Source organism: Coregonus lavaretus (genome assembly GCF_964263955.1).
Source record: "Coregonus lavaretus genome assembly, chromosome: 18".
Taxonomy (NCBI): Eukaryota; Metazoa; Chordata; class Actinopteri; order Salmoniformes; family Salmonidae; genus Coregonus; species Coregonus lavaretus.
Window position 1 is genome coordinate 19502367 of NC_140005.1, and position 26155 is coordinate 19528521.

Consider the following 26155-nt stretch of genomic DNA (forward strand, 5'->3'; position numbering starts at 1 on the left):
ACCACTGATAATCTCCCTCGATCTGGGGCTCCACGCAAGATCTCACCCCGTGGGGTCAAAATGATCACAAGAACGGTGAGCAAAAATCCCAGAACCACACGGGGGGACCTAGTGAATGACCTGCAGAGAGCTGGGACCAAAGTAACAAAGCCTACCATCAGTAACACACTACGCTGCCAGGGACTCAAATCCTGCAGTGCCAGATGTGTCCCCCTGCTTAAGCCAGTACATGTCCAGGCCCGTCTGAAGTTTGCTAGAGTGCATTTGGATGATCCAGAAGAGGATTGGGAGAATGTCATATGGTCAGATGAAACCAAAATAGAACTTTTTGGTAAAAACTCAACTCGTCGTGTTTGGAGGACAAAGAATGCTGAGTTGCATCCAAAGAACACCATACCTACTGTGAAGCATGGGGGTGGAAACATCATGCTTTGGGGCTGTTTTTCTGCAAAGGGACCAGGACGACTGATCCGTGTAAAGGAAGGAATGAATGGGGCCATGTATCGTGAGATTTTGAGTGAAAACCTCCTTCCATCAGCAAGGGCATTGAAGATGAAACGTGGCTGGGTCTTTCAGCATGACAATGATCCCAAACACACCGCCCGGGCAACGAAGGAGTGGCTTCGTAAGAAGCATTTCAAGGTCCTGGAGTGGCCTAGCCAGTCTCCAGATCTCAACCCCATAGAAACTCTTTGGAGGGAGTTGAAAGTCTGTGTTGCCCAGCGACAGCCCCAAAACATCACTGCTCTAGAGGAGATCTGCATGGAGGAATGGGCCAAAATACCAGCAACAGTGTGTGAAAACCTTGTGAAGACTTACAGAAAACGTTTGACCTGTGTCATTGCCAACAAAGGGTATATAACAAAATATTGAGAAACTTTTGTTATTGACCAAATACTTATTTTCCACCATAATTTGCAAATAAATTCATTAAAAATCCTACAATGTGATTTCCTGGAGAAAAAATTTCTCATTTTGTCTGTCATAGTTGACGTGTACCTATGATGAAAATTACAGGCCTCTCTCATCTTTTTAAGTGGGAGAACTTGCACAATTGGTGGCTGACTAAATACTTTTCTTCCCCACTGTAATATGTATACATATCAAATATTACCACGCTACAAAAGTAGTGCAATATAAAGGGAATAGGGTGCCATTTGGGATGTACTCCTCTTCTGTAGTTTGGCCTACTGTTGACACAAAGAATAACAACAGATGAGAGGTGGATGCAGTGTGAAGCGCCTTGTTCTAGTGCAGAGCACCAAACACCAACCACCAAATCTCAGGTGGATGTTTTTACATGTTGGTTTTGGGTTGCTGTTCGTTTCTTTTGACTCTAGAGTTTGTGTTTGTTTGTTTGGGATTCCGTAAAAAGCTGCAGGGAAGTGTAACCCAGGCAGGCTGGTCGGCTGGCATGCAGGCAGCACCGTAAACGAGCCTGTGTGACAGATCACACTCATTGTCTCTTTATTAATCATAATGTGGGTTGGTCCCACTGCTCTCCAGGGACTGGCAGTGGAGACACACAGCAACCAGCACTAAACCAACTCCCCGGTCTAAATGTGCTGTGACAGACAGTGTTTAGTTCCCAACGTCGTCAGCTGGGGGATACATACATACATTTCTGTGACTGTGACACAAATCAGTTGTTTGTGCATTCGCACGCATGGATGCACGCAAACACGCACGCACACACACACATTTGCTTTGTGTATTGTCAGTTCTGTGCATGATAACCCAACTTGTGAATGAGTGGTTATGACGGAGCAGGAGAGCGAGACAGACAGACAGACAGAGTACTTCCAGTCACTGAGTCAGTTTGATTAAAGTAAATCTGATTGTTCTCCGTTTGGCTCTATGACGCCCCACAAAAAATGATATGTGATGACATTGAATCAACCTGGAAAACTGATAGGATTTGCAAAAAGTCGTCAATGTCAAGGGAATTTCGTATATTTTCAACATAACTTATTTTTTTGTTGACTTCACATTGAATTCACATTAGTTGACAAATAAACCAAATGCACATCAAAACTAGATGTTGAACTGACGTCTGTGCCCAGTGGGTAGGCATGTTAGTGCAGTATAATGAGATGTGTGATTTACAACAGTCAGAATGACACCCTGATTATAATGACAAGCAGTGGTGTTTTTTTTTTTTTGCACCGACAGATGTATCCACCTGAATAGCTTATCATTATAGAATATGCATAAAATACATTCTCCAATTGCAACGTCTTGTCACGACTTCCGCCGAAGTTGGTGCCTCTCCTTGTGCGGGCGGCTATCGGCGGTCGTCGTCACCGGCTTTCTAGCTGCCACCGATCTACGTTTCTGTTTTCCATTTGTTTTGTCTTGTTTGTACACACCTGGCTCCCATTGCATTATGATTATTTCCCTATTTAACCCTCTGGTTCCAACATGGTTTTGTGAGTGTTTGTTTGTTGTGTTGTGTCATACACTTTTGTGAGCTGGTGTGTTTTCCCTGTGTGGAAATTAGTGTTTGTTTTTTTAGAGTAAAGTATGTCGTGTACTCAGTTCTGTGTCCTGCGCCTGACTCCGTCCTACCGATGCACATTTGACACATGACACGTCTGACCCACACATACTGTCTCAAGAAAAATGTATATTTTTAATACCCTCAAACACCAAGTTAGGCATAGGCTACCTAATTTAAAAATAGGCCATCATCACTGTCAATCGTGAATTATAATTATTTATGGTTTACTGGTGAAATGTCCAAACTGCATCTCCATGCCAATCATTTGATTGATCTCAATCAGTTTCATGGGAATATGCATTTAGATCTTCTTGAATTACTGTTTCGTGAGCAAATTAGGGCAGATGGTGTTAACAAACTATTAGCCTTTCTTGTAGTTTGTTTAAATCAAAGCATATTTCCTGCCTAGTGGCGCGCACTGTTGAGTTTTGGCGCATGTGAAAAAAAAAAAAAACTATTCAGCTTCAGCTAACCATCCTAAAATCTTACTAGAAATGAGGAAGTGTTTTTGGTGTAACAGTAGGCCTACTAAGCTATGGTAATACAGTTGAAGTCGGAAGTTTACATACACTTAGGTTGGAGTCATTAAAACTCGTTTTTCAACCACTCCACACATTTCTTGTTAACGAACTATAGTTTTGGCAAGTCGGTTAGGACATCTACTTTGTGCATGACACAAGTAATCTTTCCAACAATTGTTAACAGACAGATTATTTCACTTATAATTCACTGTATCACAATTCCAGTGGGTCAGAAGTTTACATACACTAAGTTGACTGTGCCTTTAAACAGCTTGGAAAGTTCCAGAAAATGATGTCATGGCTTTAGAAGCTTCTGATAGGCTAATTGACATCATTTGAGTCGATTGGAGGTGTACCTGTGGATGTATTTCAAGGCCTACCTTCAAACGCAGTGCCTCTTTGCTTGACATCATGGGAAAATCAAAATAAATCAGCCAGACCTACACAAGTCTGGTTCATCCTTGGGAGCAATTTCCAAACGCCTGAAGGTACCATGTTCATCTGTACAAACAATACTACGCAAGTATAAACACCATGGGACCACGCAGCCGTCATACCGCTCAGGAAGGAGTCGCGTTCTGTCGCCTAGAGATGAACGTACTTTGGTGCGAAAAGTGCAAATCAATCGCAGAACAACAGCAAAGGACCTTGTGAAGATGCTGGAGGAAACAGGTACAAAAGCATCTATATCCACAGTAAAACGAGTCCTATATCGACATAACCTGAAAGGCCTCTCAGCAAGGAAGAAACCACTGCTCCAAAACCACCATAAAAAAGCCAGACTACGGTTTGCATCATGAGGAAGGAAAATTATGTGGATATATTGAAGCAACATCTCAAGACATCAGTCAGGAAGTTAAAGCTTGGTCGCAAATGGATCTTCCAATTGGGCAATGACCCCAAGCATACTTCCAAAGTTGTGGCAAAATGGCTTAAGGACAACAAAGTCAAGGTATTGGAGTGGCCATCACAAAGCCCTGACCTCAATCCTATAGAAAATGTGTGGGCAGAACTGAAAAAGCATGTGCGAGCAAGGAGGCCTAAAACCTGACTCAGTTACACCAGCTCTGTCAGGAGGAATGGGCCAAAATTCACCCAACTTATTGTGGGAAGCTTGTGGAAGGCTACCCGAAACGTTTGACCCAAGTTAAACAATTTAAAGGCAATGCTACCAAATACTAATTGAGTGTGTGTAAACCTCTGACCCACTGGGAATGTGATTAAAGAAATAAAAGCTGAAATAATTCATTCTCTCTACTATTATTCTGACATTTCACATCCTTAAAATAAAGTGGTGATCCTAACTGACCTAAAACAGGGAATTTTTACTAGGATTAAATGTCAGGAATTGTGAAAAACTGAGTTTAAATGTATTTGGCTATGGTGTATGTAAACTTCCGATGTATATTCGGTTCTGTTATGTAAAATGCAAATTAATCATTATGTGATCTTGCCAGACAATGATTCAGCTTTGATCTAACTTTACTAAACAAGCAACATGGTGAGAAGTGACAATCTTCTATTTGTAATAATAATAATAACTGATGAGTAGGACTATTAGGCGTAGACAACAGATCTTGATGAGATGTCATTTTAATCGATTGGAGCACCCTTCGTGGTGCTGAAAGGACAACACCAGGATCGTGCAATGATGTTAAAGAAGTTTAACCAACTTGTGGTGCTGAAGGATAGCTCTGCACATTCGGTCAGTTCAGGAACAAACAACAATAATTTGCAGTAGGCCTATAGCCTACAACTACATGGTATGGCTATTTGTAGGCTATAGCCTTATGTAAATACCTACAGCTTAATATCATTGTACTGTTTGCGACGGGAGCGTTATTGCTAGTAGGCATTTCATTGTATTGGGAAAGGGGATACCTAGTCAGTTGCACAACTGAACGCATTCAACCGAAATGTGTTTTCAGCATTTAACCCAACCCATCTGAATCAGAGATGTGTTGGGGGCTGCCTTAACCGAGGTCCACGTCATCGGTGCCCGGGGAGCAGTTGTTGTTAGGGGTTAACTGCCTTGCTCAAGGGCAGAACAGCAGATCTTTCCACCATGCCGGCTCGGTGTGGCATATCAAGAAACTGATCAAATAAAATCAAATAAAATGTTAATAGTCCGGGTAGCCATGATTACCTGTTCAGGAGTCTTATGGCTTGGGGGTAGAAGCTGTTAAGAAGCCTTTTGGACCTAGACTTGGCGCTCCGGTACAGCTTGCCATGCGGTAGCAGAGAGAACAGTCTATGACTAGGATGGCTAGAGTCTTTGACACCGCCTGGCATAGAGGTCCTGGATGGCAGGAAGCTTGGCCCCAGTGATGTACTGGGCCGTACACACTACCCTCTGTAGTGCCTTGCGGTCGGAGGCCGAGCAGTTGCCATACCAGTTGCCATACCAGGCAGTGATGCAACCAGTCAGGAAGCTCTCGATGGTGCAGCTGTATAACTTTTTGAGTATCTGAGGACCCATGCCAAATCTTTTCTGTCTCCTGAGGGGGAATAGGCTTTGTCGTGCCCTCTTCACGACTGTCTTGGTGTGTTTGGACCATGATAGTTTGTTGGTGATGTGGACACCAAGGAACTTGAAGCTCTCAACCTGTTCCACTACAGCGCAGTCGATGAGAATGGGGGCGTGCTCAGTCCTCTTTTTTTTCCTGTAGTCCACAATTATCTCCTTTGTCTTGATCACGATGAGGGAGAGGTTGTTATCCTTGCACCACATGGCCAGGTCTCTGACCTCCTCCCTATAGGCTGTCTCATCGTTGTCGGTGATCAGGCCTACCACTGTTGTGTCGTCGGCAAACTTAATGATGGTGTTGGAGTCATGCCTGGCCATCCAGTCATGGGTCAACAAGGAGTACATGAGGGGACTGAGCACGCACCCCTGAGGGGCCCCCTTGTTGAGAATCAGCGTGGCAGATGTGTTGTTACCTACCCTTACCACCTGGGGGCGGCCCATCAGGAAGTCAAGGATCCAGTTGCAGAGGGAGGTGTTTAGTCCCAGGGTCCTTAGATTATTGATGAGCTTTGAGGGCACTATGGTGTTGAACGCTGAGCTGTAGTCAATGAATAGCATTCTCATGTAGGTGTTCCTCTTGTCCAGGTGGAAAAGGGCAGTGTGGAGTGCAATAGAGATTGCATCATCTGTGGATCTGTTGGAGTGGTATGCAAATTGGAGTGGGTCTATGGTTTCTGGGATAATGGTGTTGATCATTACACACGTGCACCTTGTGCTGGGGACAATAAAAGTCCACTCTAAAATGTGCAGTTTTGTCACACAACACAATGCCACAGATGTCTCAAGTTTTAAGGGGAGCGTGCAATTGGCATGCTTACTGCAGGAATGTCCAACAGAGCTGTTGCTAGAGAATTTAATGTTAATTTCTCTACCATAAGCCGTCGTTTTAGAGAATTTGGCAGTACATCCAACCGGCCTCACAACCGCAGACCACATGTAACCACGCCAGCCCAGGACCTCCACATCCATTTTTTTCACCTGCGGGATCGTCTGAGGAGGCGGAGGGAGGGTGCTGAGGAGTATTTCTGTCTGTAATAAAGCCCTTTTGTGGTGAAAAACTCATTCTGATTGGCTGGGTCTGGCTCCCCAGTAAGTGGGCCTATGCCCTCCCAGGCCCACACATGGCTGCGCCCCTGCCCAATCATGTGAAATCCATAGATTAGGGCCTAATGAATTTGTTTCAATTCACGGATTTCCTTCTATGTACTGTAACTCAGTAAAATCTTTGAAATTGTTGCATATTGCGTTTATATATTTTTTCAGTATAGTTCTTCATCATTCTCGCCACCGCTAGAGAGAAGACAGGGAGGAAACCACCATTTACCTCTAGGCTGCTATTCATATTTATTTGGTTTGTCATTCTATCGTTTACATGGAGTTTTTGTGGTAATTAAATACAATTTATTTAGATTTTTTAGAATACATTTTCCAGAAATAGTTCTACCACCTCCGTGCAATAGTGTATTCTCAAATTGAAAAAAGTGATAGAGCGCCATCCTCCACGCTCCGGCAGCACTACACCCCTGGTACAGAACATTTTTGATATTTTTTACATAGAATTAGATTGCAGGAAAAAGCTGTGTATGAAAAATCCCCCCAACATTCTCACGTACTTCGTGCCTCCTCTAAAATAATGGGTGCATGACGTGTGTGTGTGTGTGTGTGTGTGTGTGTGTGTGTGTGCATGCTTGTGAGGGAGCAGACACCGGAGTGTCTTTGTTAGAGTCATCAGAGTGACAGGCAGTAGTGTGTGGAGCGCTGGGCCGGGTCATGAGGATGACAGTTTTCAGGGGGTGACAGCTCACTAACATCTTCCTTCATTACAGAGCACTGCTCGAGGGTGGCTGAAGTCTTTCAAACACAAGTACTGCAGACTTCCAAGGAGAGGGGTATATAGACGAGCAAGGCTGTATGTTTGGGCGTAAGCATCTTTCTCTGATTACAAAGGTTGCAAGTTCGAATCCAGCGATAGAAAGTTGTTTTTGAGATTTTTGTTTTTAAGCCTATCCCAAACCAATATTCTGACGTGATACTGTGAGAGCTAGTTGTAATTGTTACCCAGAAATGATTTGATTTTGGAAAAAAAAACGGCTGTATTGGACCTTTAAGAACTTGCACACACACACACACACAAACACACACACACACACCCTGGCTGTCTCCCACCTAGTCTCATTCTCATTAATGAACGTTCTTCTCTGGCCTCCCCAGGCCCTTCTCTCTCAGCTCAGACTAGCCGCTCTCTCTCTCTCTCTCTCTCTCTCTCTCTCTCTCTCTCTCTCTCTCTCTCTCTCTCTCTCTCTCTCTCTCTCTCTCTCTCTCTCTCTGTCTCTCTCTCTCTCTCCTCAGACCAACCTTTCTTTGTTTCTCTCTCTCTCTGCACTGCTGTGACACAAGCCACATATTAATACAGACAGAGATGTGGGCACACTTGCCCCTGTGACCTTTCTTCCCTCTGTACTGTCCATCTGTCCCAGAGAGATGCACTCTCTGAGTGTTGAACCAAGGCTGATTCTTTCTGAGTGTTGAACCAAGGCGGATTCTGACTGAGTTGCTTTGCTGATCTTAGACCCTGGTGTGGTCCTGCAGCATTTCATCCTTTCACGCCTCTGTGTTCTTACAGCTCTTACTGCTCAGCAATCAGAGACACCCTTCTCATTTCATTGGTAAATATCACATGGACAGGCATGCTGGCAGTAATAGCTGAGGGGAGTAGAATATCAAAGTGGACCCATACGGTGGTGCTTCTCTCTGATGTGTGTGTGCATTGACCCAATGGGCACACCCTGGTTGAATCAACGTTGTTTCCACGTAATTTCAATGAAATTACTATGAACCAACGTGGAATAGACGTTGAATTGACGTCTGTGCCCAGTGGGGAGAGACCATGAACAGGCAAATTAAGTGAACCTTGGGTTGCTGTCTCAGCCATAGCCTGCCCTGCTGGGGATATGAGCGGTGATAAATTAGCACATGTTCATTAACACGTCCTCGCCTGCTGCTAACGAGCACGCCGGGGGAATTACAAGTGGCTTTTCAATATCCTCCAAATGTGTCATTGAGATTGCAAGAGCAAACACTTCTCCCTTTGTGCTTCCCAGTCATTCCTACTCTTCCTTAGGCTGACTGTACTGTGCAGTATGTCCCTGCATTATCAAATACAGTTGGCAGGTGTATTCTTTGTTCATTCATAGTTAATGATAGAGAAATCAGTGGTTTGTGCTGATCTGTAGTTTGCCAGAGAGGACCTTTGCGCCCACTCCTTTCCCTATCTACACATGTGCACACTGTGCGCACACACACACACACACACACACACACACACACACACACACACACACACACACACACACACACACACACACGCACGCATACTGGCAGTCACATACTCACTTTCACACCCACAGCAGTTAAAGAAACAGCAGGAAAGGCTGAGGCAGAGTTGGAACAATATAGTTAATGTGTCTCATTTGGCATCTAAAGCAGCTGTTGAATAATTAAGGTCTGCGATAGGCGCACAGGGAGAGACTGGGAGCCATAACACAATGGCATGTTCAATTATGAATGCACTATCACCTGTTTTATTAGATCTAGCTGTTGAATCTCACTCTATCGCCATTGCTTATTGCCGCTGCATGGGGCCCAGGGAACAATTAATTTTCCTGTTCTCTTGGTCACTCTTTCTCTTCCGCTCCATCTTTCTCATAGACACTCTCTTTCCCTCCTCTTTCGTTCAGCCATTCTCTCTTTTCTTCTCTATCTGACTCAACAAAGCTATCTTTAAAATGCTTTCCCTCTCCCTCTCCCTTCATCTGTACCTGTCTCCATTGATGTGGTTGGTGTGTTTGTGCTCCAGTAGGGCCTCTCCTGACAGGTGGGCTGCAGACAGTCTCCTAGTCCTTCTGAGTGTAAACAGTTCTCAGGAGGACTGACACTTCAGTGGGAGCTGCTCAGTGCCTCCTCCACTTCAGACAGTAGAAGTTAAAAGTTAAGGCTTGGGATACAACAACCACCCCCTACCACGACCCCACCCCCTCATCATCTCTGCATCCCTCCAACCACCCCCTACCACTAACCCCACCCCCTCATCATCTCTGCATCCCTCCAACCACCCCCTACCACTAACCCCACCCCCTCATCATCTCTGCATCCCTCCAACACCCCCATATCAATCCACAGCCTCTAAAATACAGCACGCTATGACTCACTTGCATACTGTTAACATGGTTTGTATTATGCATTCCTCTGTTTTTAAATGGCAGAAGAAGTACAGTATGGGTAAATAGATACAGTCCAGGTTTGCAGTAAATACAGAGTTATAGAGGCACAGACAGCTCCCAACCAAGAGCTCATTAAGACCTGGTTTATCGTAGAAAATGGTATGGTCTATGGTTTACTGTGGAAATGTACAACCCAGAATGCGAACCACTGAAGTGTGGTTTCAAACCCCTTGCCCAAAGCCACAGAGAACAGTGTGTGTATGCATGAGTCTGGCTTTTCCCTGGCTTTTCACTCCTCATACAGTAGCTCCACTCCACAAATGAGTGTTGTGATAAGCAGACCTCCAAGGCTCTTTTGAGGAGAAATTAGTTATTTACTTTTACCAAATGAATTCTCCAACCTGCCGGCCAAGACAGCGGTAAAGAGGCAGGCGCCGAAATAGCGTCTCACTCTCTCACTCTCTCACCCACTCACACTCCCCCTCACTCGTGCAATTTAATGTCAAAAGCCAGAGTATGGAAATCAATGCTGTGTTCTGTAGTATCGCGGCTGAGGATGCAGCTAATTCAAAAGCAAAGGAGTGTAACAGATGTCCCACGAAGACAAGAATACTGGTCTCGGCACCACAGATTTGTATTTGTATTTTCATTTATTATGGATCCCCATTAGCTGCTGCCAAGGCAACAGCTACTCTTCTTGGGGTCCAGCAAAATGAAGGCAGTTACAATTTTAAAAACATTACAATACATTCACAACAGATTTCACAACACATTAAGTGTGTGCCCTCAGGCCCCTACTCTACTACCACATATCTACAACACAAAATCCTTGTGTTCGTGTGTGTATAGTGTGTATGTTATTGTGTGTTTGTATGCATGTGTCTGTGCCTATGTTTGTGTTGCTTCACAGTCCCCGCTGTTCCATAAGGTGTATTTGTATCTGTTTTTTAAATCACATTTTACTGCTTGCATGAGTTACTTGATGTGGAATAGAGTTCCATGTAGTCATGGCTCTATGTAGTACTGTGCGCCTCCCATAGTCTGTTCTGGACTTGGGGACCATGAAGAGACCTCTGGTGGCATGTCTTGTGGGGTATGCATGGGTGTCCGAGCTGTGTGCAAGTAGTTCAAACAGACAGCACAGTGCATTCAACATGTCAATACCTCTCACAAATACAAGTAGTGATGAAGTCAGTTTCTCCTCCACTTTGAGCCAGGAGAGATTTAAATACATATTATTAATGTTAGCTCTCTGTGTACATCTAAGGGCCAGCTGTGCTGCCCTGTTCTGAGCCAATTGTAATTTTCCTAAGTCCCTCTTTGTGGCACCTGACCACACGACTGAACAGTAGTCCAGGAGCAACAAAACTAGGGCCTGTAGGACCTGCCTTGTTGATAGTGCTGTTAAGAAGGCAGAGTAGCGCTTTATTACGCACAGACTTCTCCCCATGTTAGCTACTGTTGTAGCAATATGATTTGACCATGACAGTTTACAATCCAGGGTTACTCCAAGAAGTTTAGTCACCTCAACTTGCTCAATTTCTACATTATTCATTACAAGATTTAGTTGAGGTTCAGGGTTTAGTGAATGATTTGTCCCAAATACAATGCTTTTAGTTTTTTTAATATTTAGGACTAACTTATTCCTTGCCACCCATTTTGAAACTAACTGCAGCTCTTTGTTAAGTGTTGCAGTCATTTCAGTCACTGTAGTAGCTGACGTGTATAGTGTTGAGTCATCCGCATACATAGACACACTGGCTTTACTCAAAGCCAGTGGCATGTCGTTAGTAAAGATTGAACAAAGTAAAGGGCCTAGACAGCTGCCCTGGGAAATTCCTGATTCTACCTGGATTATGTTGGATAGGCTTCCATTAAAGGACACCCTCTGTGTTCTGTTAGACAGGTAACTCTTTAGCCACAATATAGCAGGGGGTGTATAGCCATAACACATACGTTTTTCCAGCAGCAGACTATGATCGATAATGTCAAAATCCGCACTAAAGTCTAACAATACAGCCTCCACAATCTTTTTATCATCAATTTCTCTCAGTCAATCATCAGTCATTTGTGTAAGTGCTGTGCTTGTTGAAAGTCCTTCCCTATAAGCGTGCTGAAAGTCTGTTGTCAATTTGTTTTCAGTAAAATAGCATTGTATCTGGTCAAATTCAATTTTTTCCTAAAGTTTACTAAGGGTTGGTAACAGGCTGATTGGTTGGCTATTTGAGCCAGTAAAGTGGGCTTTACTATTCTTAGGTAGCGGAATGACTTTTGCTTCCCTCCAGGCCTGAGGACACACACTTTCTAGTAGCCTTAAATTGATGATATGGCAAATAGGAGTGGCAATATTGTCCGTAATTATCCTCAGTAATTTTTCATCCAAGTTGTCAGACCCCGGTGGCTTGTCATTGATGGACAACAATCATTTTTCACCTCTTCCACACTCACTTTACGGAATTCAAAATTACAACGCTTGTCTTTCATAATTTGGTCAGATATACTTGGATGTGTAGTGTCAGCGTTTGTTGCTAGCATGTCATGCCTAAATTTGCTCATCTTGCCAATGAAAAAATCATTAAAGTAGTTGGCAATATCAGTAGGTTTTGTGATGAATGAGCCATCTGAAAAAAAATAAAAAAATGACTCAATGAATGATGCAATAAGTTTGCCTTTTTGCCCAGAGCAGCAGTAAAATAAAATAACAGTAGGGAGGCTATATACAGGGTGTACCGTTACAGAGTCAATGTGTGGGGGCACCGGTTAGTCAAGGTAATTGAGGTAATATGTACATGTGGGTAGAGTTAAAGTGACTATGCATAGATAATGAACAGAGTAGCAGCAGCGCAAAAGAGGGGGTGGGGCTGGGATGGGGTGGGGTGGAGGGGGCAATGCAAATAGTCCGGGTAGCCATGATTAGCTGTTCAGGAGTCTTATGGCTTGGGGGGTAGAAGCTGTTAAGAAACCTTTTGGACCTAGACTTGGGGCTCCAGTACCGCTTGCCGTGCGGTAGCAGAGAGAACAGTCTATGACTAGGGTGGCTGGAATCTTTGACCATTTTTAGGGCCTTCCTCTGACACCGCATGGTATAGAGGTCCTGGATGGCAGGAAGCTTGGCCCCAGTGATGTACTGGGCCGTACGCACTACCCTCTGTAGTGCCTTGCGGTCGGAGGCCGAACAGTTGCCATACCAGGCAGTGATGCAACCAGTCAGGATGCTCTCGATGGTGCAGCTGTAGAACTTTTGGAGGATCTAAGGACCCATGCCAAATATTTTCAGTCTCCTGAGGGGAAATAGGCTTTGTCATGCCCTCTTCACAACTGTCTTGGTGTGTTTGGACCATAATAGTTTGTTGGTGATGTGGACACCAAGGAACTTGAAGCACTCAACCTGTTCCACTACAGCCCCGTCGATGAGAATGGGGGCGTGCTCAGTCCTCTTTTTTTCCCTGTAGTCCACAATCATCTCCCTTGTCTTGATCACGTTGAGGGAGAGGTTGTTATCCTGGCACCACATGGCCAAGTCTCTGACCTCCTCCCTATAGGCTGTCTCATCGTTGTCTGTGATCAGGCCTACCACTGTTGTGTCGTCTACAAAATTAATGATGGTGTTGGAGTCGTGCCTGGCCATCCAGTCATTGGTGAAGAGGGAGTACAGGAGGGGACTGAGCACGCACCCCTGAGGGGCCCCCGTGTTGAGGATCAGCGTGGCAGATGTGTTGTTACCTACCCTTACCACCTGGGGGTGGCCCATCAGGAAGTCCAGGATCCAGTTGCAGAGGGAGGTGTTTAGTCCCAGGGTCCTTAGCTTAGTGATGAGCTTTGAGGGCACTATGGTGTTGAACGCTGAACTGTAGTCAATGAATAGCATTCTCACGTAGGTGTTCCTCTTGTCCAGGTGGGAAAGGGCAGTGTGGAGTGCAATAAAGATTGCGTCATCTGTGGATCTGTTGGGGCGGTATGCAAATTGGAGTGGGTCTAGGGTTTCTGGGATAATGGTGTTGATGTGAGCCATGACCAGCCTTTCAAAGCACTTCATGGCTACAGACGTGAGTGCTACGTGTCGATAGTCATTTAGGCAGGTTATCTTAGTGTTCTTGGGCACAGGGACTATGGTGGTCTGCTTGAAACCTGTTGGTATTACAGACTCAGTCAGGGACATGTTGAAAATGTTAGTGAAGACACTTGCCAGTTGGTCAGTGCATGTTCGGAGTACACGTCCTAGTAATCGGTCTGGCCCTGCGGCCTTGTGGATGTTGACCTGCTTAAAAGTCTTACTCACATCGGCTACGGAGAGCGTGATCACATAGTCATCCATAACAGCTGATGCTCTCATGCATGCTTCAGTGTTGCTTGCTTAGAAAGCGAGCATAGAAGTGATTTAGCTTGTCTGGTAGGCTTGTGTCACTGGGCAGCTCGCGGCTGTGCTTTTCTTTGTAGTCTGTAATAGTTTTCAAGCCCTGCCATATCCGACGAGCGTCGGAGCCGGTGTAGTACGATACAATCTTAGTCCTGTATTGACTCTTTGCCTGTTTGATGGTTCGTCGGAGGGCATAGCAGGATTTCTTATAAGTGTCCGGGTTAGAGTCCCGCTCCTTGAAAGTGGCAGCTCTACCCTTTAGCTCAGTGCGGATGTTGCCTGTAATCCATGGCTTCTGGTTGGGGTATATACGTACGGTCACTGTGGGGACGACGTCATCGATGCACTTACAGTGGCAAGTGGAAACATAATCAACCCAGTTAAAGGAGCGTGGGCGTCGGTGCTGAGTATTTGACAAGCCTGTGCATCTGCTCGTCTGTTAACTGCAAATTAAATATAGTCCCTATCAAGGCTCCTACACAATCAATGGGCACATAATACACACAGCACATAACATGGTAGGATTTTGTTCACTATTCTCTCTTTCTACTTCTTTCACTCGCTCCTATTCATCACTCTACTTCCCTGTAACCTACTCCACTCTCCTATCCACTCTCTTGCTCTCTTTCTCTATCTCATCATCTATCTCTCCATCCCTGTTTTACTCTTTCTCCTCATCCCTCACTTCCTGTCTAATTCTCTCTATTTCTCTCCTCTTTCTTTCTCTCTCTCTCTCTCTCTCTCTCTCTCTCACTCTCTCTCTCTCTCTCTCTCTCTCTCTCTTTCCCTCTCTCTCTCTCTCTCTGTCTCTCTCTCTCCCTGTCTCTCTCTCTCTCTCTCTCTCTCTCTCTCTCTGTCTCTCTCTCTGTCTCTCTCTCTCTCTCTGTCTCTCTCTCTGTCTCTCTCTCTCTCTCTCTCTCTCTCTCTCTCTCTCTCTCTCTCTCTCTCTCTCTCTCTCTCTCTCTCTCTCTCTCTCTCTCTCTCAGAGTAAGCCACTCTGTTGAGCAGTGAGGCAGCTGGTGTGGTAATGTTTAGCTTCCTGCTTAAAAGGTTGGCACTGGGATGGAGATGAGGGCGAGAGTGAGAAAGAGATGTGGCTTTCTCTCTTTCTCTTGCTTTTTTCAATCTCCATATCTCTCTCACTTTCTTTCTCTGTCTGACTGCATTTCCCTCTCACTTTTTTTCTCTCACACTCTTGGTCTCCCTCTCTCTCCCTCTCTTGTTTTATATTTCTCTGTGCCTCTCTCTCTTCCTTTTCTCTCTCTCACTTTCTCTCTTTCTCCTGGTGAGCGTGACTGTTCCGCTCTGAGAGGCGCCTGTGGTGGCGAGAGGCATGCCTCTCTCCCTCTTCCCTGTCTGAACGGCCTGAATGTCCCCAGGCCTGTAGCTCTTACACTGGATTTGGCAGCAGGAGACAGAGTGTATCTCATGCACACACACACAATTTCAGGAGGACTAGGGAAAATTTGAGTTTTATACTGTGCAGCAGCAGCAGAGAGGATTAGCACTGGGACTAGTGCAGCAGAGCTCTGGGAGCAGAGTTAGACAGTATGCTATTACAGGGAGAGAGAGAGGGGGAGACTGGTACAGCTAAACTCCTGGAAGCACACTAGCGTAACTCCCACCATCTGGGTTATCCCCCAGGACGTTAACAGAGAGGAGAAAATAATAACTGTATTTCTACACTCTGATGAGCTGCCGAGGGGGCTATGTGTGTGTGTGTGTGTGTGTGTGTGTGTGTGTGTGTGTGTGTGTGTGCGTGTGCGTGTGTGTGTGTGTGTGTGTGTGTGTGTATAACAGGAGCATATAACAGCACCATAACAGTCACTGGCACACACCACCCCTCCATTATCATATTGTACTCATGGGCTCTAAATGGCAGATTGGACCAACCACCCCCCAACAGCTCGGCATCCCACCAATACCCCCTGCAATTCCCCTCCTCACCACCCACTCTTGGTAACAGAGCAGACTCCAGACTGCGTCAGAGACATGGCAGGGACACGTCAGTCTGTTGGCAGTGCCACCTCGCAGGCCTGATGGCCAGGAGCTACTGTCTGTCTGTCTGTCTGTCTGTCTGTCTGTCTGTCTGTCTGTCTGTCTGTCTGTCTGTCTGTCTGTCTGTCTGTCTGTCTGTCTGTCTGTCTGTCTGTCTGTCTGTCTGTCTGTCTGTCTGTCTGTCTGTCTGTCTGTCTGTCTGTCTGTCTGTCTAAGTCTGTCTACTGTGTGTTCTCAATGACAGCAACAAGGCCCCTCAGTCTCAGACAAGCACAAGCACATCCATTCATCTCCATCTATCTCAGCTCTCTGAGATCAGAAGTGGAGAAAATATGGACTATGACAAAAAATGTGCAATCGATCACATTACATGGTGCGCTGGAAAATAAGCTGCTGAGATGACTTCCACTGTAAAAAGATGCTGAACAGATGCTGTTTTGTTGAGTTGTATTTCAGTTAACCTTACACAACAGTTCCTAAATATACCCTCACAGAAGCCAGCAGAAAAGCAACAAGGCTTAGTCCTCCATCTTAATCTGTGCACTCTAGGGCTTTGAGTCATGTGCAGGAGCAGGCAGCAGAGCATCAGCAGCCCTGTGTTTGTGTGTGTGTGTTTGTGTGTGTGTGTGTGTGTGTGTGTGTGTGTGTGTGTGTGTGTGTGTGTGTGTGTGTTAGTGTGGTCTAAGCACTCTCTAAGGCCCCTCTCTCTTTACAGTGTCTGAGTTAAGGCAAAACCAACCAGACTCATTATTTTGGTCTGAGGAAGATTCCACTTATCTCTGTTGCTGCTATTTGCTGGTGCTTCAGCACTGCTCGTGCTCACTGACATTTGCCTTTTCTCTGGTGTTTGCCTACTGTGTTCAAAAATACCACCAGCATGTCATTAAAGCTGTTCTGTTTGATTAACAGGGGGAACATGGCTTTATTAGTGCTTTCTTAGTGCTGGTAATGGCTTTAGCTTATCTGTGTGCTGAGCTGCAAGTGCCCTCTTGAGAGAGTTCTCTGCTTTTGTCTACAGACCTACTGCCAGATAACTCATTGAACATTTCAGTAATACAGCCAGCCAATGAATGATTACTATTAAACTGTTTCCACACACACACACACACACGCATAAACACACACTCAAGCAGACACTCATGCATGCATGCACACTGGCACACACTCCACTCATATCGTAAAATGCCCTGCCTCCAAACAGACCTCATACATGTAGTATGTGTAAGCTACCCTCCCTTTGCTGCATAACCCCATGCATTTTCTGTTTCCTCCTCTTTTGGCTGTGTGTCTGTCTGCTGGGTATTGTCCAAGTCTAAACAGCCTGTTCTTTTGAAACAGTGATGATTCACCCAATCAGAAGTGGCTGGCCTAGTCACTGAAGCCAGATGACGTTCAAAACTGTAGCTACGGGCTAATATTACCATTATTAATATTTCAAAAGATTCACAGCATTATTTAGCATAAAGGAGAACAATGGTAGACTAAAATGAAGAAAGAGAAAGTGGCATCAAGGAAATACTGTTGAAGACAGACCTTCAGGAACCACAGTGTATCTCCCCCTAGTTTGTTTAACATACTGTGATTTGAGGTGTTTTTCTGATAAACCTCCTCCCAGTAAATATTCTAGAAATAGCTTTTGAGCCAGCTAGTGATTTGGCAGTAGAGTGGAGATGATGAGTGTTTAACTACCTTTGGCTACTCTGTCTGGGTGCTGTAACTCCTCCAGGTGGATGGTGTGATGACTTGACACTTGACAGTTAATATACTACCGCTACTGAGAATCTGTGGCAGGGTTAGGGAGTGCCAAGACTCCTCTGGTTCACCAGCATTAGAGTCCTCAAAGGGGGAGTTTAATAGTCATATTACATTATATAGCAAAAAACAAGGTATTTTAGAACAGCTACTCGGTTCATCAGAACATGAAAGGGTCTCTAAAGGAGGACTTGCTGGGCTTTTCTACTAATTGGTTACTGTTTAATGATTTGATTGATTGATTGATTGGTTGATTTGATTTCTTGATTGAGTAATATATTGTGTTTCATGGCGAGCCTGTTTCAGAGCAGGAAATGGCTGGTGGAATTTACACCCTCGTTAGCTTTGCATTCGTCGTCCAGGGTGACTGACACTTTATGACTCACAATAAACAGAAACGCATTAAAGGACATCACAACTGTAAAGTATACAGCGTGTTGACGCACACCCACACGCTTGTGTCAATCTATCCGTCCTACTCACAACCTAGCTTCTCATACCCTCTCCTCTGGTTACCTGTCATGCTTTCCTTTCTCCTCTACTGTCACGGATTCAGCCGAGGCTGCTCTTCCTCCTTGCTCGGGCAGGCTTCGGCGTTCGTCGTCCCCGGAGTACTAGCTGCTGTCGATCGATGTTTCGGTGTTTGTCTTGTTTGGTCTTTATTGTTTACACCTGTTTCCCATTATGTTGGATTGTATTCCCTATATTAACCCCTGTCTCTCATTTGGTTATTTTGTGTGTGATTGTTCGTTTGTCATTCCGGCAGTTTCTCGTTTGTACGGATCTTTGTGTTTTCCTCCCTCTTTTGGAGGTTTGTTGTTTTGTACGTTTATTTTACTGCGTTCAGTAAAGAACGTTGCCAGCCGCTCTGTGTCCTGCATTTGACTAAGAACGTTGCCAGCCGCTCTGTGTCCTGCATTTGACTTCGCTAACCGCATACACGTCGCTTGACAGAATCACACACCTAGACATGGAGTCAGCAGGAGCGGCGGTGCCAGATGGATCACTGGAGGAGCGCGTATCACAACAAGCGGCCATGATCCAGGCTCTTGGCACCGCCATGGAAGGGGTGATGAACACCTTGGAGCGATGGGAAAGAGGAGGTTTGCCCACACCTCCTCCGAGGATACCACCACCATCAGCTATACCCATCGCCTCACCTCCGGAGTCCAGTGGGATTCGGCTCTCGCTCCCGAGGGCTTATGATGGCACCGCGGCCGGGTGTCAGGGTTTCCTGCTCCAAGTGGAACTCTACCTGGCAACCATCCACCCAGTGCCCTCGGGATACGAGAGCGTGTCCGCCCTCATCTCCTGTCTGTCCGGCAAGGCACTGGAGTGGGCCAACGCCAAGTGGGGGGGAATAGACGCTGCTACAGTCAACTATGCGGAGTTCACCCGCCGCTTCAGGGCGGTGTTCGATCATCCCCCAGAGGGGAAGGCGGCGGTTGAGCGTCTGTTCCACCTCAGACAGGGGAAGAGGAGTGCGCAGGAGTTCGCACTGGACTTCCGGACTCTGGCTGCCAATGCGGGATGGAATGAGAGGGCCCTCATCGACCACTACAGGTGCAGCCTGAGGGAGGACGTGCGTCGGGAGTTGGCCTGCAGGGACACCAACCTTCGATCAGCTGGTGGACATGTCGATTCGCCTAGATACCCTGTTGGCTACCCGCGGACGTAAGGAGTCAGGGCCGTCCATTCCATCCCCCAGCACTTCCGAGCCGAGTCCTATGGAGCTCGGGGGTGCTGGTGCTAGGGAGACAAGGAGAGAGACCAGGAGAGAGGCCGTCCCCTGCACCAACTGTGGCCGCAGTGTGTCGGTGGGTTCGGTGCTGGGGAGGGTCTCCTAGGAATCGAGGCAGTAGGCCGCGCACTGATGAGTCATACCAGGTGAGTAAGCACCCATCTCACCCAGAGCTCTCTGTTGTACATATGTGTATTAAAGTTGTGTTTCCCGAGGTTTCTTCTCATTCCCAGCATAAGGCGCTAGTAGATTCAGGCGCAGCTGGGAATTTTATCGATCGCCGGTTCACGTATAAGTTAGGGATTCCTATTGTACCAGTTGATGTGCCCTTCCCCATCCATGCCCTAGATAGCCGCCCTTTGGGGTCGGGATTGATTAGGGAGGTCACAGCGCCACTTAAGATGAAGACGCAGGAAGGCCATGAGGAGATAATACAGTTGTATTTGATTGACTCTCCTGCGTTTCCCGTGGTGTTGGGACTTCCCTGGTTAACATCTCATGACCCCAACATTTCATGGCAACAGAGGGCTCTCAAGGGATGGTGTGATCAGTGTGTCGGGCGGTGTGTAGGTGTTTCCGTAGGGGCAACGACGGTGGAAAGTCCGAACCAAATTCCCACCATGCACATTCCTCCTGAGTATGCCGATTTGGCACTCGCCTTCTGTAAAAAGAAGGCGACTCAATTACCACCTCATCGACAGGGGGATTGTGCGATAGACCTCCAGGTAGGCGCTGCGCTTCCTCGTAGTCATGTGTATCCCCTGTCTCAGGAGGAGACGGCAGCTATGGAGACATACGTCACCGAATCTCTGAGACAGGGATACATACGATCGTACACTTCTCCTGCGTCCTCGAGTTTCTTTTTTGTGAAGAAGAAGGATGGGGGTTTACGCCCGTGTATTGATTACCGTGGTCTCAATCAGATTACAATCAAATACAGCTATCCTCTCCCTCTGATTGCTAGTATGACGGAGTCATTACACGGGGCGCGATTCTTCACAAAATTGGATCTCAGGAGCGCGTACAACCTGGTGCGCATTAAGGAGGGAGATGAGTGGAAGACAGCGTTCAGTACCACCTCGGGTCACTATGAGTACCTCATCATGCCATACGGTTTAATGAATGCTCCTTCAGTCTTCCAATCATTTGTGGACGAGATTTTCCGGGATTTGCATGGACAGGGTGTAGTGGTGTATATTGATGACATTCTAATATACTCCGCTACACGAGCCGAGCATGTGTCCCTGGTGCGTCGGGTGCTGGGTAGACTGTTGGAGCATGACCTGTATGTGAAGGCGGAGAAATGTCTGTTCTTCCAGGAGTCCATCTCCTTCCTGGGACATCGGTTGTCCGCGTCAGGGGTGAAGATGGAGATTGACCGCGTTTCAGCCGTGCGTAATTGGCAGACTCCCACCACGGTGAAGGAGGTGCAACGGTTTTTGGGTTTTGCCAATTACTACCGGAAGTTTATCCGGGGCTTTGGACAGGTAGCAGCTCCCATCACCTCCCTGCTAAGAGGGGGCCCGGTGCGTTTGCAGTGGTCGGCTGAGGCGTACAGGGCGCTTAGACATCTGAAGGACCTGTTCACCTCGGCCCCGGTGCTGGCACATCCGGATCCCTCTTTGGCGTTCCAAGTTGAGGTGGATGCGTCCGAGGCGGGGATCGGTGCTATACTGTCTCAGCGCTCTGGCACGCCTCCAAAACTCTGCCCCTGTGCTTTCTATTCTAAGAAGCTCAGTCCGGCGGAACGCAATTATGACGTGGGGGACAGGGAGCTGCTAGCGGTGGTCCAAGCCCTGAAGGTGTGGAGGCATTGGCTTGAGGGGGCTAAACACCCTTTTCTCATTCTGACTGACCATCGTAACCTGGAGTACATCCAGGCAGCGAGGAAACTGAACCCTCGTCAGGCTAGGTGGGCCATGTTTCTTACCCGGTTTGTATTTAAGCGCACTTATATACCAGGGTCACAGAACGCTAAGTCAGACGCCCTGTCCCAACATTATGACACAGAGTAGAGGTCCATTGAGCCCACTCCCATACTTCTGGAGTCTTGTCTGGTGGCACCGGTGGTGTGGGAGGTCGATGCGGACATCGAGCGGGCGTTACGTGCCGACCCTACTAAACCAGAGTGTCCAGAGGGACGGAGGTACGTGCCGCTCGAGGTCCGTGATCAACTGATATATTGGGCTCACACGTCACCCTCCTCTGGTCATCCTGGTATTGGTCGGACAGTGCACTGCCTTAGTGGGAAGTACTGGTGGCCCACCTTAGCTAGAGACGTGAGGGTTTACGTTTCTTCCTGCTCGGTGTGCGCCCAGTGTAAGGCGCCTAGACACCTGCCCAGAGGGAAGTTACAACCCCTACCCGTTCCACAACGGATTTTGTCACGGACCTTCCCCCCTCCCAGGGGAATACCACGATCTTGGTCATTGTGGATCGGTTTTCTAAGGCCTGCCGTCTCATTCCTATGCCAGGTCTTCCTACAGCCCTACAAACGGCCAACGCCCTGTTTACTCACGTCTTCCGGCACTACGGGGTGCCTGAGGATATAGTGTCTGATCGGGGGTCCCCAGTTCACCTCTAGAGTCTGGAGGGCGTTTATGGAATGTCTGGGGGTCTCGATTAGCCTTACCTCGGGTTTTCACCCTGAGAGTAATGTGCAGGTGGAGAGAGTAAACCAGGATGTGGGTAGGTTTCTGAGGTCCTATTGACAGGACCGGCAGGAGGAGTGGTCGGGGTATATCCCCTGGGCAGAGATAGCCCAAAACTCACTCCGCCACTCCTCCACTAATCTTACGCCTTTTCAGTGTGTGCTGGGTTATCAGCCGGTCCTGGCACCCTGGCATCAGAGCCAGATCGAAGCCCCTGCGGTGGATGAGTGGTTTCGGCGCTCAGAGGTGTCATGGAACGCTGCGCATGTCCATCTGCAGCGGGCTATCAGACGGCATAAAGCGAGCGCCGATCGCCACCGCAGTGAGGCTCCAGTTTATGCACCGGGAGATCGGGTCTGACTCTCGACCCGAAACCTGCCCCTTCGCCTGCCCTGCCGGAAGCTGGGTCGGTGGTTTGTGGGACCATTTAAAGTCCTGAGGAGATTGAACGAGGTATGTTATAGGTTACAACTGGCCATTAATTACCGCATTAACCCCTCGTTCCATGTGTCTCTCCTCAGGCCAGTGGTAGCTGGTCCACTCCAGGAGAATGAGATACGAGAGGCTCCTCCGCCCCCACTAGACATCGAGGGGGCTCCGGCGTACTCAGTCCGTTCCATCGTGGATTCGAGGCTTCGGATGGGGGGTCTGCAGTATCTCGTGGAGTGGGAGGGGTACGGTCCAGAGGAACGGTGCTGGGTCCCTAGGAGGGACATCCTAGATCCCTCCCTATTGAGGGATTTCCACCGGAGTCATCCGACTCGCCCTGCTCCGCGTCCTCCTGGCCGGCCCCGAGGCCGGGGTCGGCGCACGGCTGGAGCCGCGCGTCAAGGGGGGGGTACTGTCACGGATTCAGCCGAGGCTGCTCCTCCTCCTTGCTCGGGCAGGCTTCGGCGTTCGTCGTCCCCGGAGTACTAGCTGCTGCCGATCGATGTTTCGGTGTTTGTCTTGTTTGGTCTTTATTGTTTACACCTGTTTCCCATTATGTTGGATTGTATTCCCTATATTAACCCCTGTCTCTCATTTGGTTATTTTGTGTGTGATTGTTCGTTTGTCATTCCGGCAGTTTCTCGTATGTACGGATCTTTGTGTTTTCCTCCCTGTTTTGGAGGTTTGTTGTTTTGTACGTTTATTTTACTGTGTTCAGTAAAGAACGTTGCCAGCCGCTCTGTGTCCTGCATTTGACTTCGCTAACCGCATACACGTCGCTTGACATCTACATTGACTTTCTGAAGACTTTTCAGAAGAAACACATTCTTAAGAGTATGTTAGACAAGTGCAATGTTCTCTCCAATCCACTCCAATCCAATCTCCATCCAGAAGTGCCCTTGACTCTCCACTCAACACTTCTACTAAGGAGATGGAAGAGGTTTAATGGTCTCTCTGATTGTCTGAGTGTTCTTCAATCCTGGTCCTGGAGACCCACAGGGTGTTAGTACTGGACTGGAACAAAAGCCTGCACACTCTGTGTATACCTAGGTCCACTGGATTGAAGAACACCATTAGATATATGAATTAGGGGCTAGCTGCATTGCTACAGTATGTGTATTGTCTCTCTAGTACAGTACTGTCTTGTGAGATTACATCATACAATAGGTGAAAGTTGCTGTGGTTATAAGGAGGTTGATGTAGATGGAGGAGGGATTAGAAGTGCATTCTCTCTGCAATGCCTGCAGGACTGGCTCATGAATCAATGCTTTATTGAATCATCCAGCACAATCAGAATGCATGAATCAATTATGAGCCCATGCCACCCATATGTGCACTCCACTTTTTGCGAAATGTGATGTGTTTACACAGTAAGATGTGTGTGTGTGTACGTGCGTGCATGAAATTGTCTTTGTCTAGGGTATGTCTAAGTGTCTGTGTGTATGTATGAGTGTGTGTGAGAAAGAGAGAGACAGTGATAGGTGGTATAAAGAGGAGGCCAATGGGAGCAATGCAATCCAGCTGAAATGTAAACGCTGTTGAGGGCAAGGTGGCGTGGACCAGAGGTGAATTCTGATTGCAGTAGTGTGTCAGTTTGATGAGCAGCACTCCGTCAAGATGAGCGGTGAAAGCCACAGCACTCAAAGTGTTTCGGGCGCGAACAATATAGGGTAACAAATTCTGCTGAGGTTCTTCTCACCAGTCTATTCCCCGGGTTCACTCCCACGCATAGATCAGCCAGCACGCCTTCCAAGGAACAATTTGAAATTGTTATTTTCCTCCACAGATTGTATTGCAAGCTGTGCCAATGGTACAATCACTGTTAGTTTGGTCCCTGCTGTATAGATATGACATATTACTGTGATGTGTGTAGAAAAATATAATAATTAGTCATTTAGCAGACGCTCTTATCCAGAGCGACTTACAGGAGCAATTAGGGTTAAGTGCCTTGACAGATTTTTCACCTAGTCGGCTCGGGGATTAGAACCAGCAACCTTTCGGTTACTGGCACAACACTCTTAACCACTAAGCTACCTGCCGCCCTAATAAGATGTGTATAGATTTGTTATCCTACTCCATCATTATGTGATAACAGTACATGTGACTCATAGCCGGAAAACTTGATTTCTGGATAGTAAAATAATCTACTTTTATTAAAGCTATTTCATTACCTGGGACATTAGGCTTGATCCTGTACAGTGTACTGCTTAATTAAATTCAAAGGTCAGTTTGACTTGGAACACACACACATACACACACACACACACATACAAACACACACACACACACACACAGTTGGTTATCTATAAACCTGTTTTGGTTAAGTCAGTTTAACATAATATGAGTCTAAATCTTATGAAAGTAATCACTTCGCAACTGCTTGGCTCAATGTCTAGTGTTATTCTTGCTTATTTGTACTAAATATGAAATAGGCTACAGTAATTAAAACATACTGGAAACATAACGTAGGCAATAAAAAACGATTGGTGCTGAATTGTTGCAAATGAATTTGTCTAGCCTTTAAATCCGGAAACGTAACTGATCTTGTTCCATAGCATATAGAGTGTTTATTCCACATATATCCTATTGCATTACCTAATTATATGGTTTCTTCACCAGTATAGACCAGTACCAGTATAAAATGGAGCATTGTATCAATACAGGTTCTTACACGCACAAGCTTCGTCATTCATTGCACAGAATAGGCTAGCCTAAATGCCAATTAGAAACAAATTAGGACAAGTATTCACTTATTCCCATCGTTTATTTGCACGAAAACCAATGCAATCTCCCTAACGCTCGCACATTAACCTTAGCGTTCTCACTACAAGGCAAATACGTGAATGCATGGGTGAATAATTGCTGAAAAAATATATGTTTAATTAGCCTACAGAAATATTAACTTACCCGCTAAGACGCGAGAGACACCTAGACAGCTGAGAATTAGCAGTGGCACGGTTGACAGGAACAATTTCTCCATCCTTCAAACATTAGAGGACTTGAGATCCCATTTACTCTGAACAGCGCTATGTTAACCGCCTGGCTGTTGTTCAGCATTCACGTCAGTCCATGCGTATTGTCTCGACCATAAGCCGTTTACTGTCTCGCAACACTTGCCACAGATCCGCTGGCGAGCGCATTCAGCACCGGGGACAGCGACAGCACTCTGCCACCTGCATTCAACAGTAGCTTAACATGCTGCGGACCTTGTTCGTGTGTGTCGCCCACGACCGCTCTTCCTCGCGCCACCTCAACTAGGAAAGATAATTATAGACATTAAATTCGACGAGAGACGACCAGACTTAAATTGACGAGAGACGACCAGACAAATATGTGCCACTGAAGTCGGGTGGTGCTCAGGGGCATTCAACTAGGGTACCGCAGACAGAAGGTGCTCGCGCTGCTCTCACTGACTGTGCCACTGGCTCGAGATGCCTGTCCATTGACTCTAGCTTGCGT

At 46.7% G+C, this 26155-nt stretch overlaps 1 protein-coding gene across 1 annotated transcript in view; it reads right to left on the reverse strand.

The window, feature by feature from the left end:
* The window catches only part of LOC311145740 (fibronectin type III domain-containing protein 5b-like), a gene marked incomplete at both ends in the record, with an annotated part of 62018 nt that extends 36342 nt beyond the window's left edge, over nt 1-25676 (reverse strand). Inside the window, one exon of the mRNA XM_084182027.1 lies at nt 25604-25676. Within this exon, the coding sequence (XP_084038153.1) occupies nt 25604-25676 (73 nt within the window). The remainder of the gene's footprint in view (nt 1-25603) is intronic.
* Nucleotides 25677-26155: the final 479 nt, after the last annotated feature.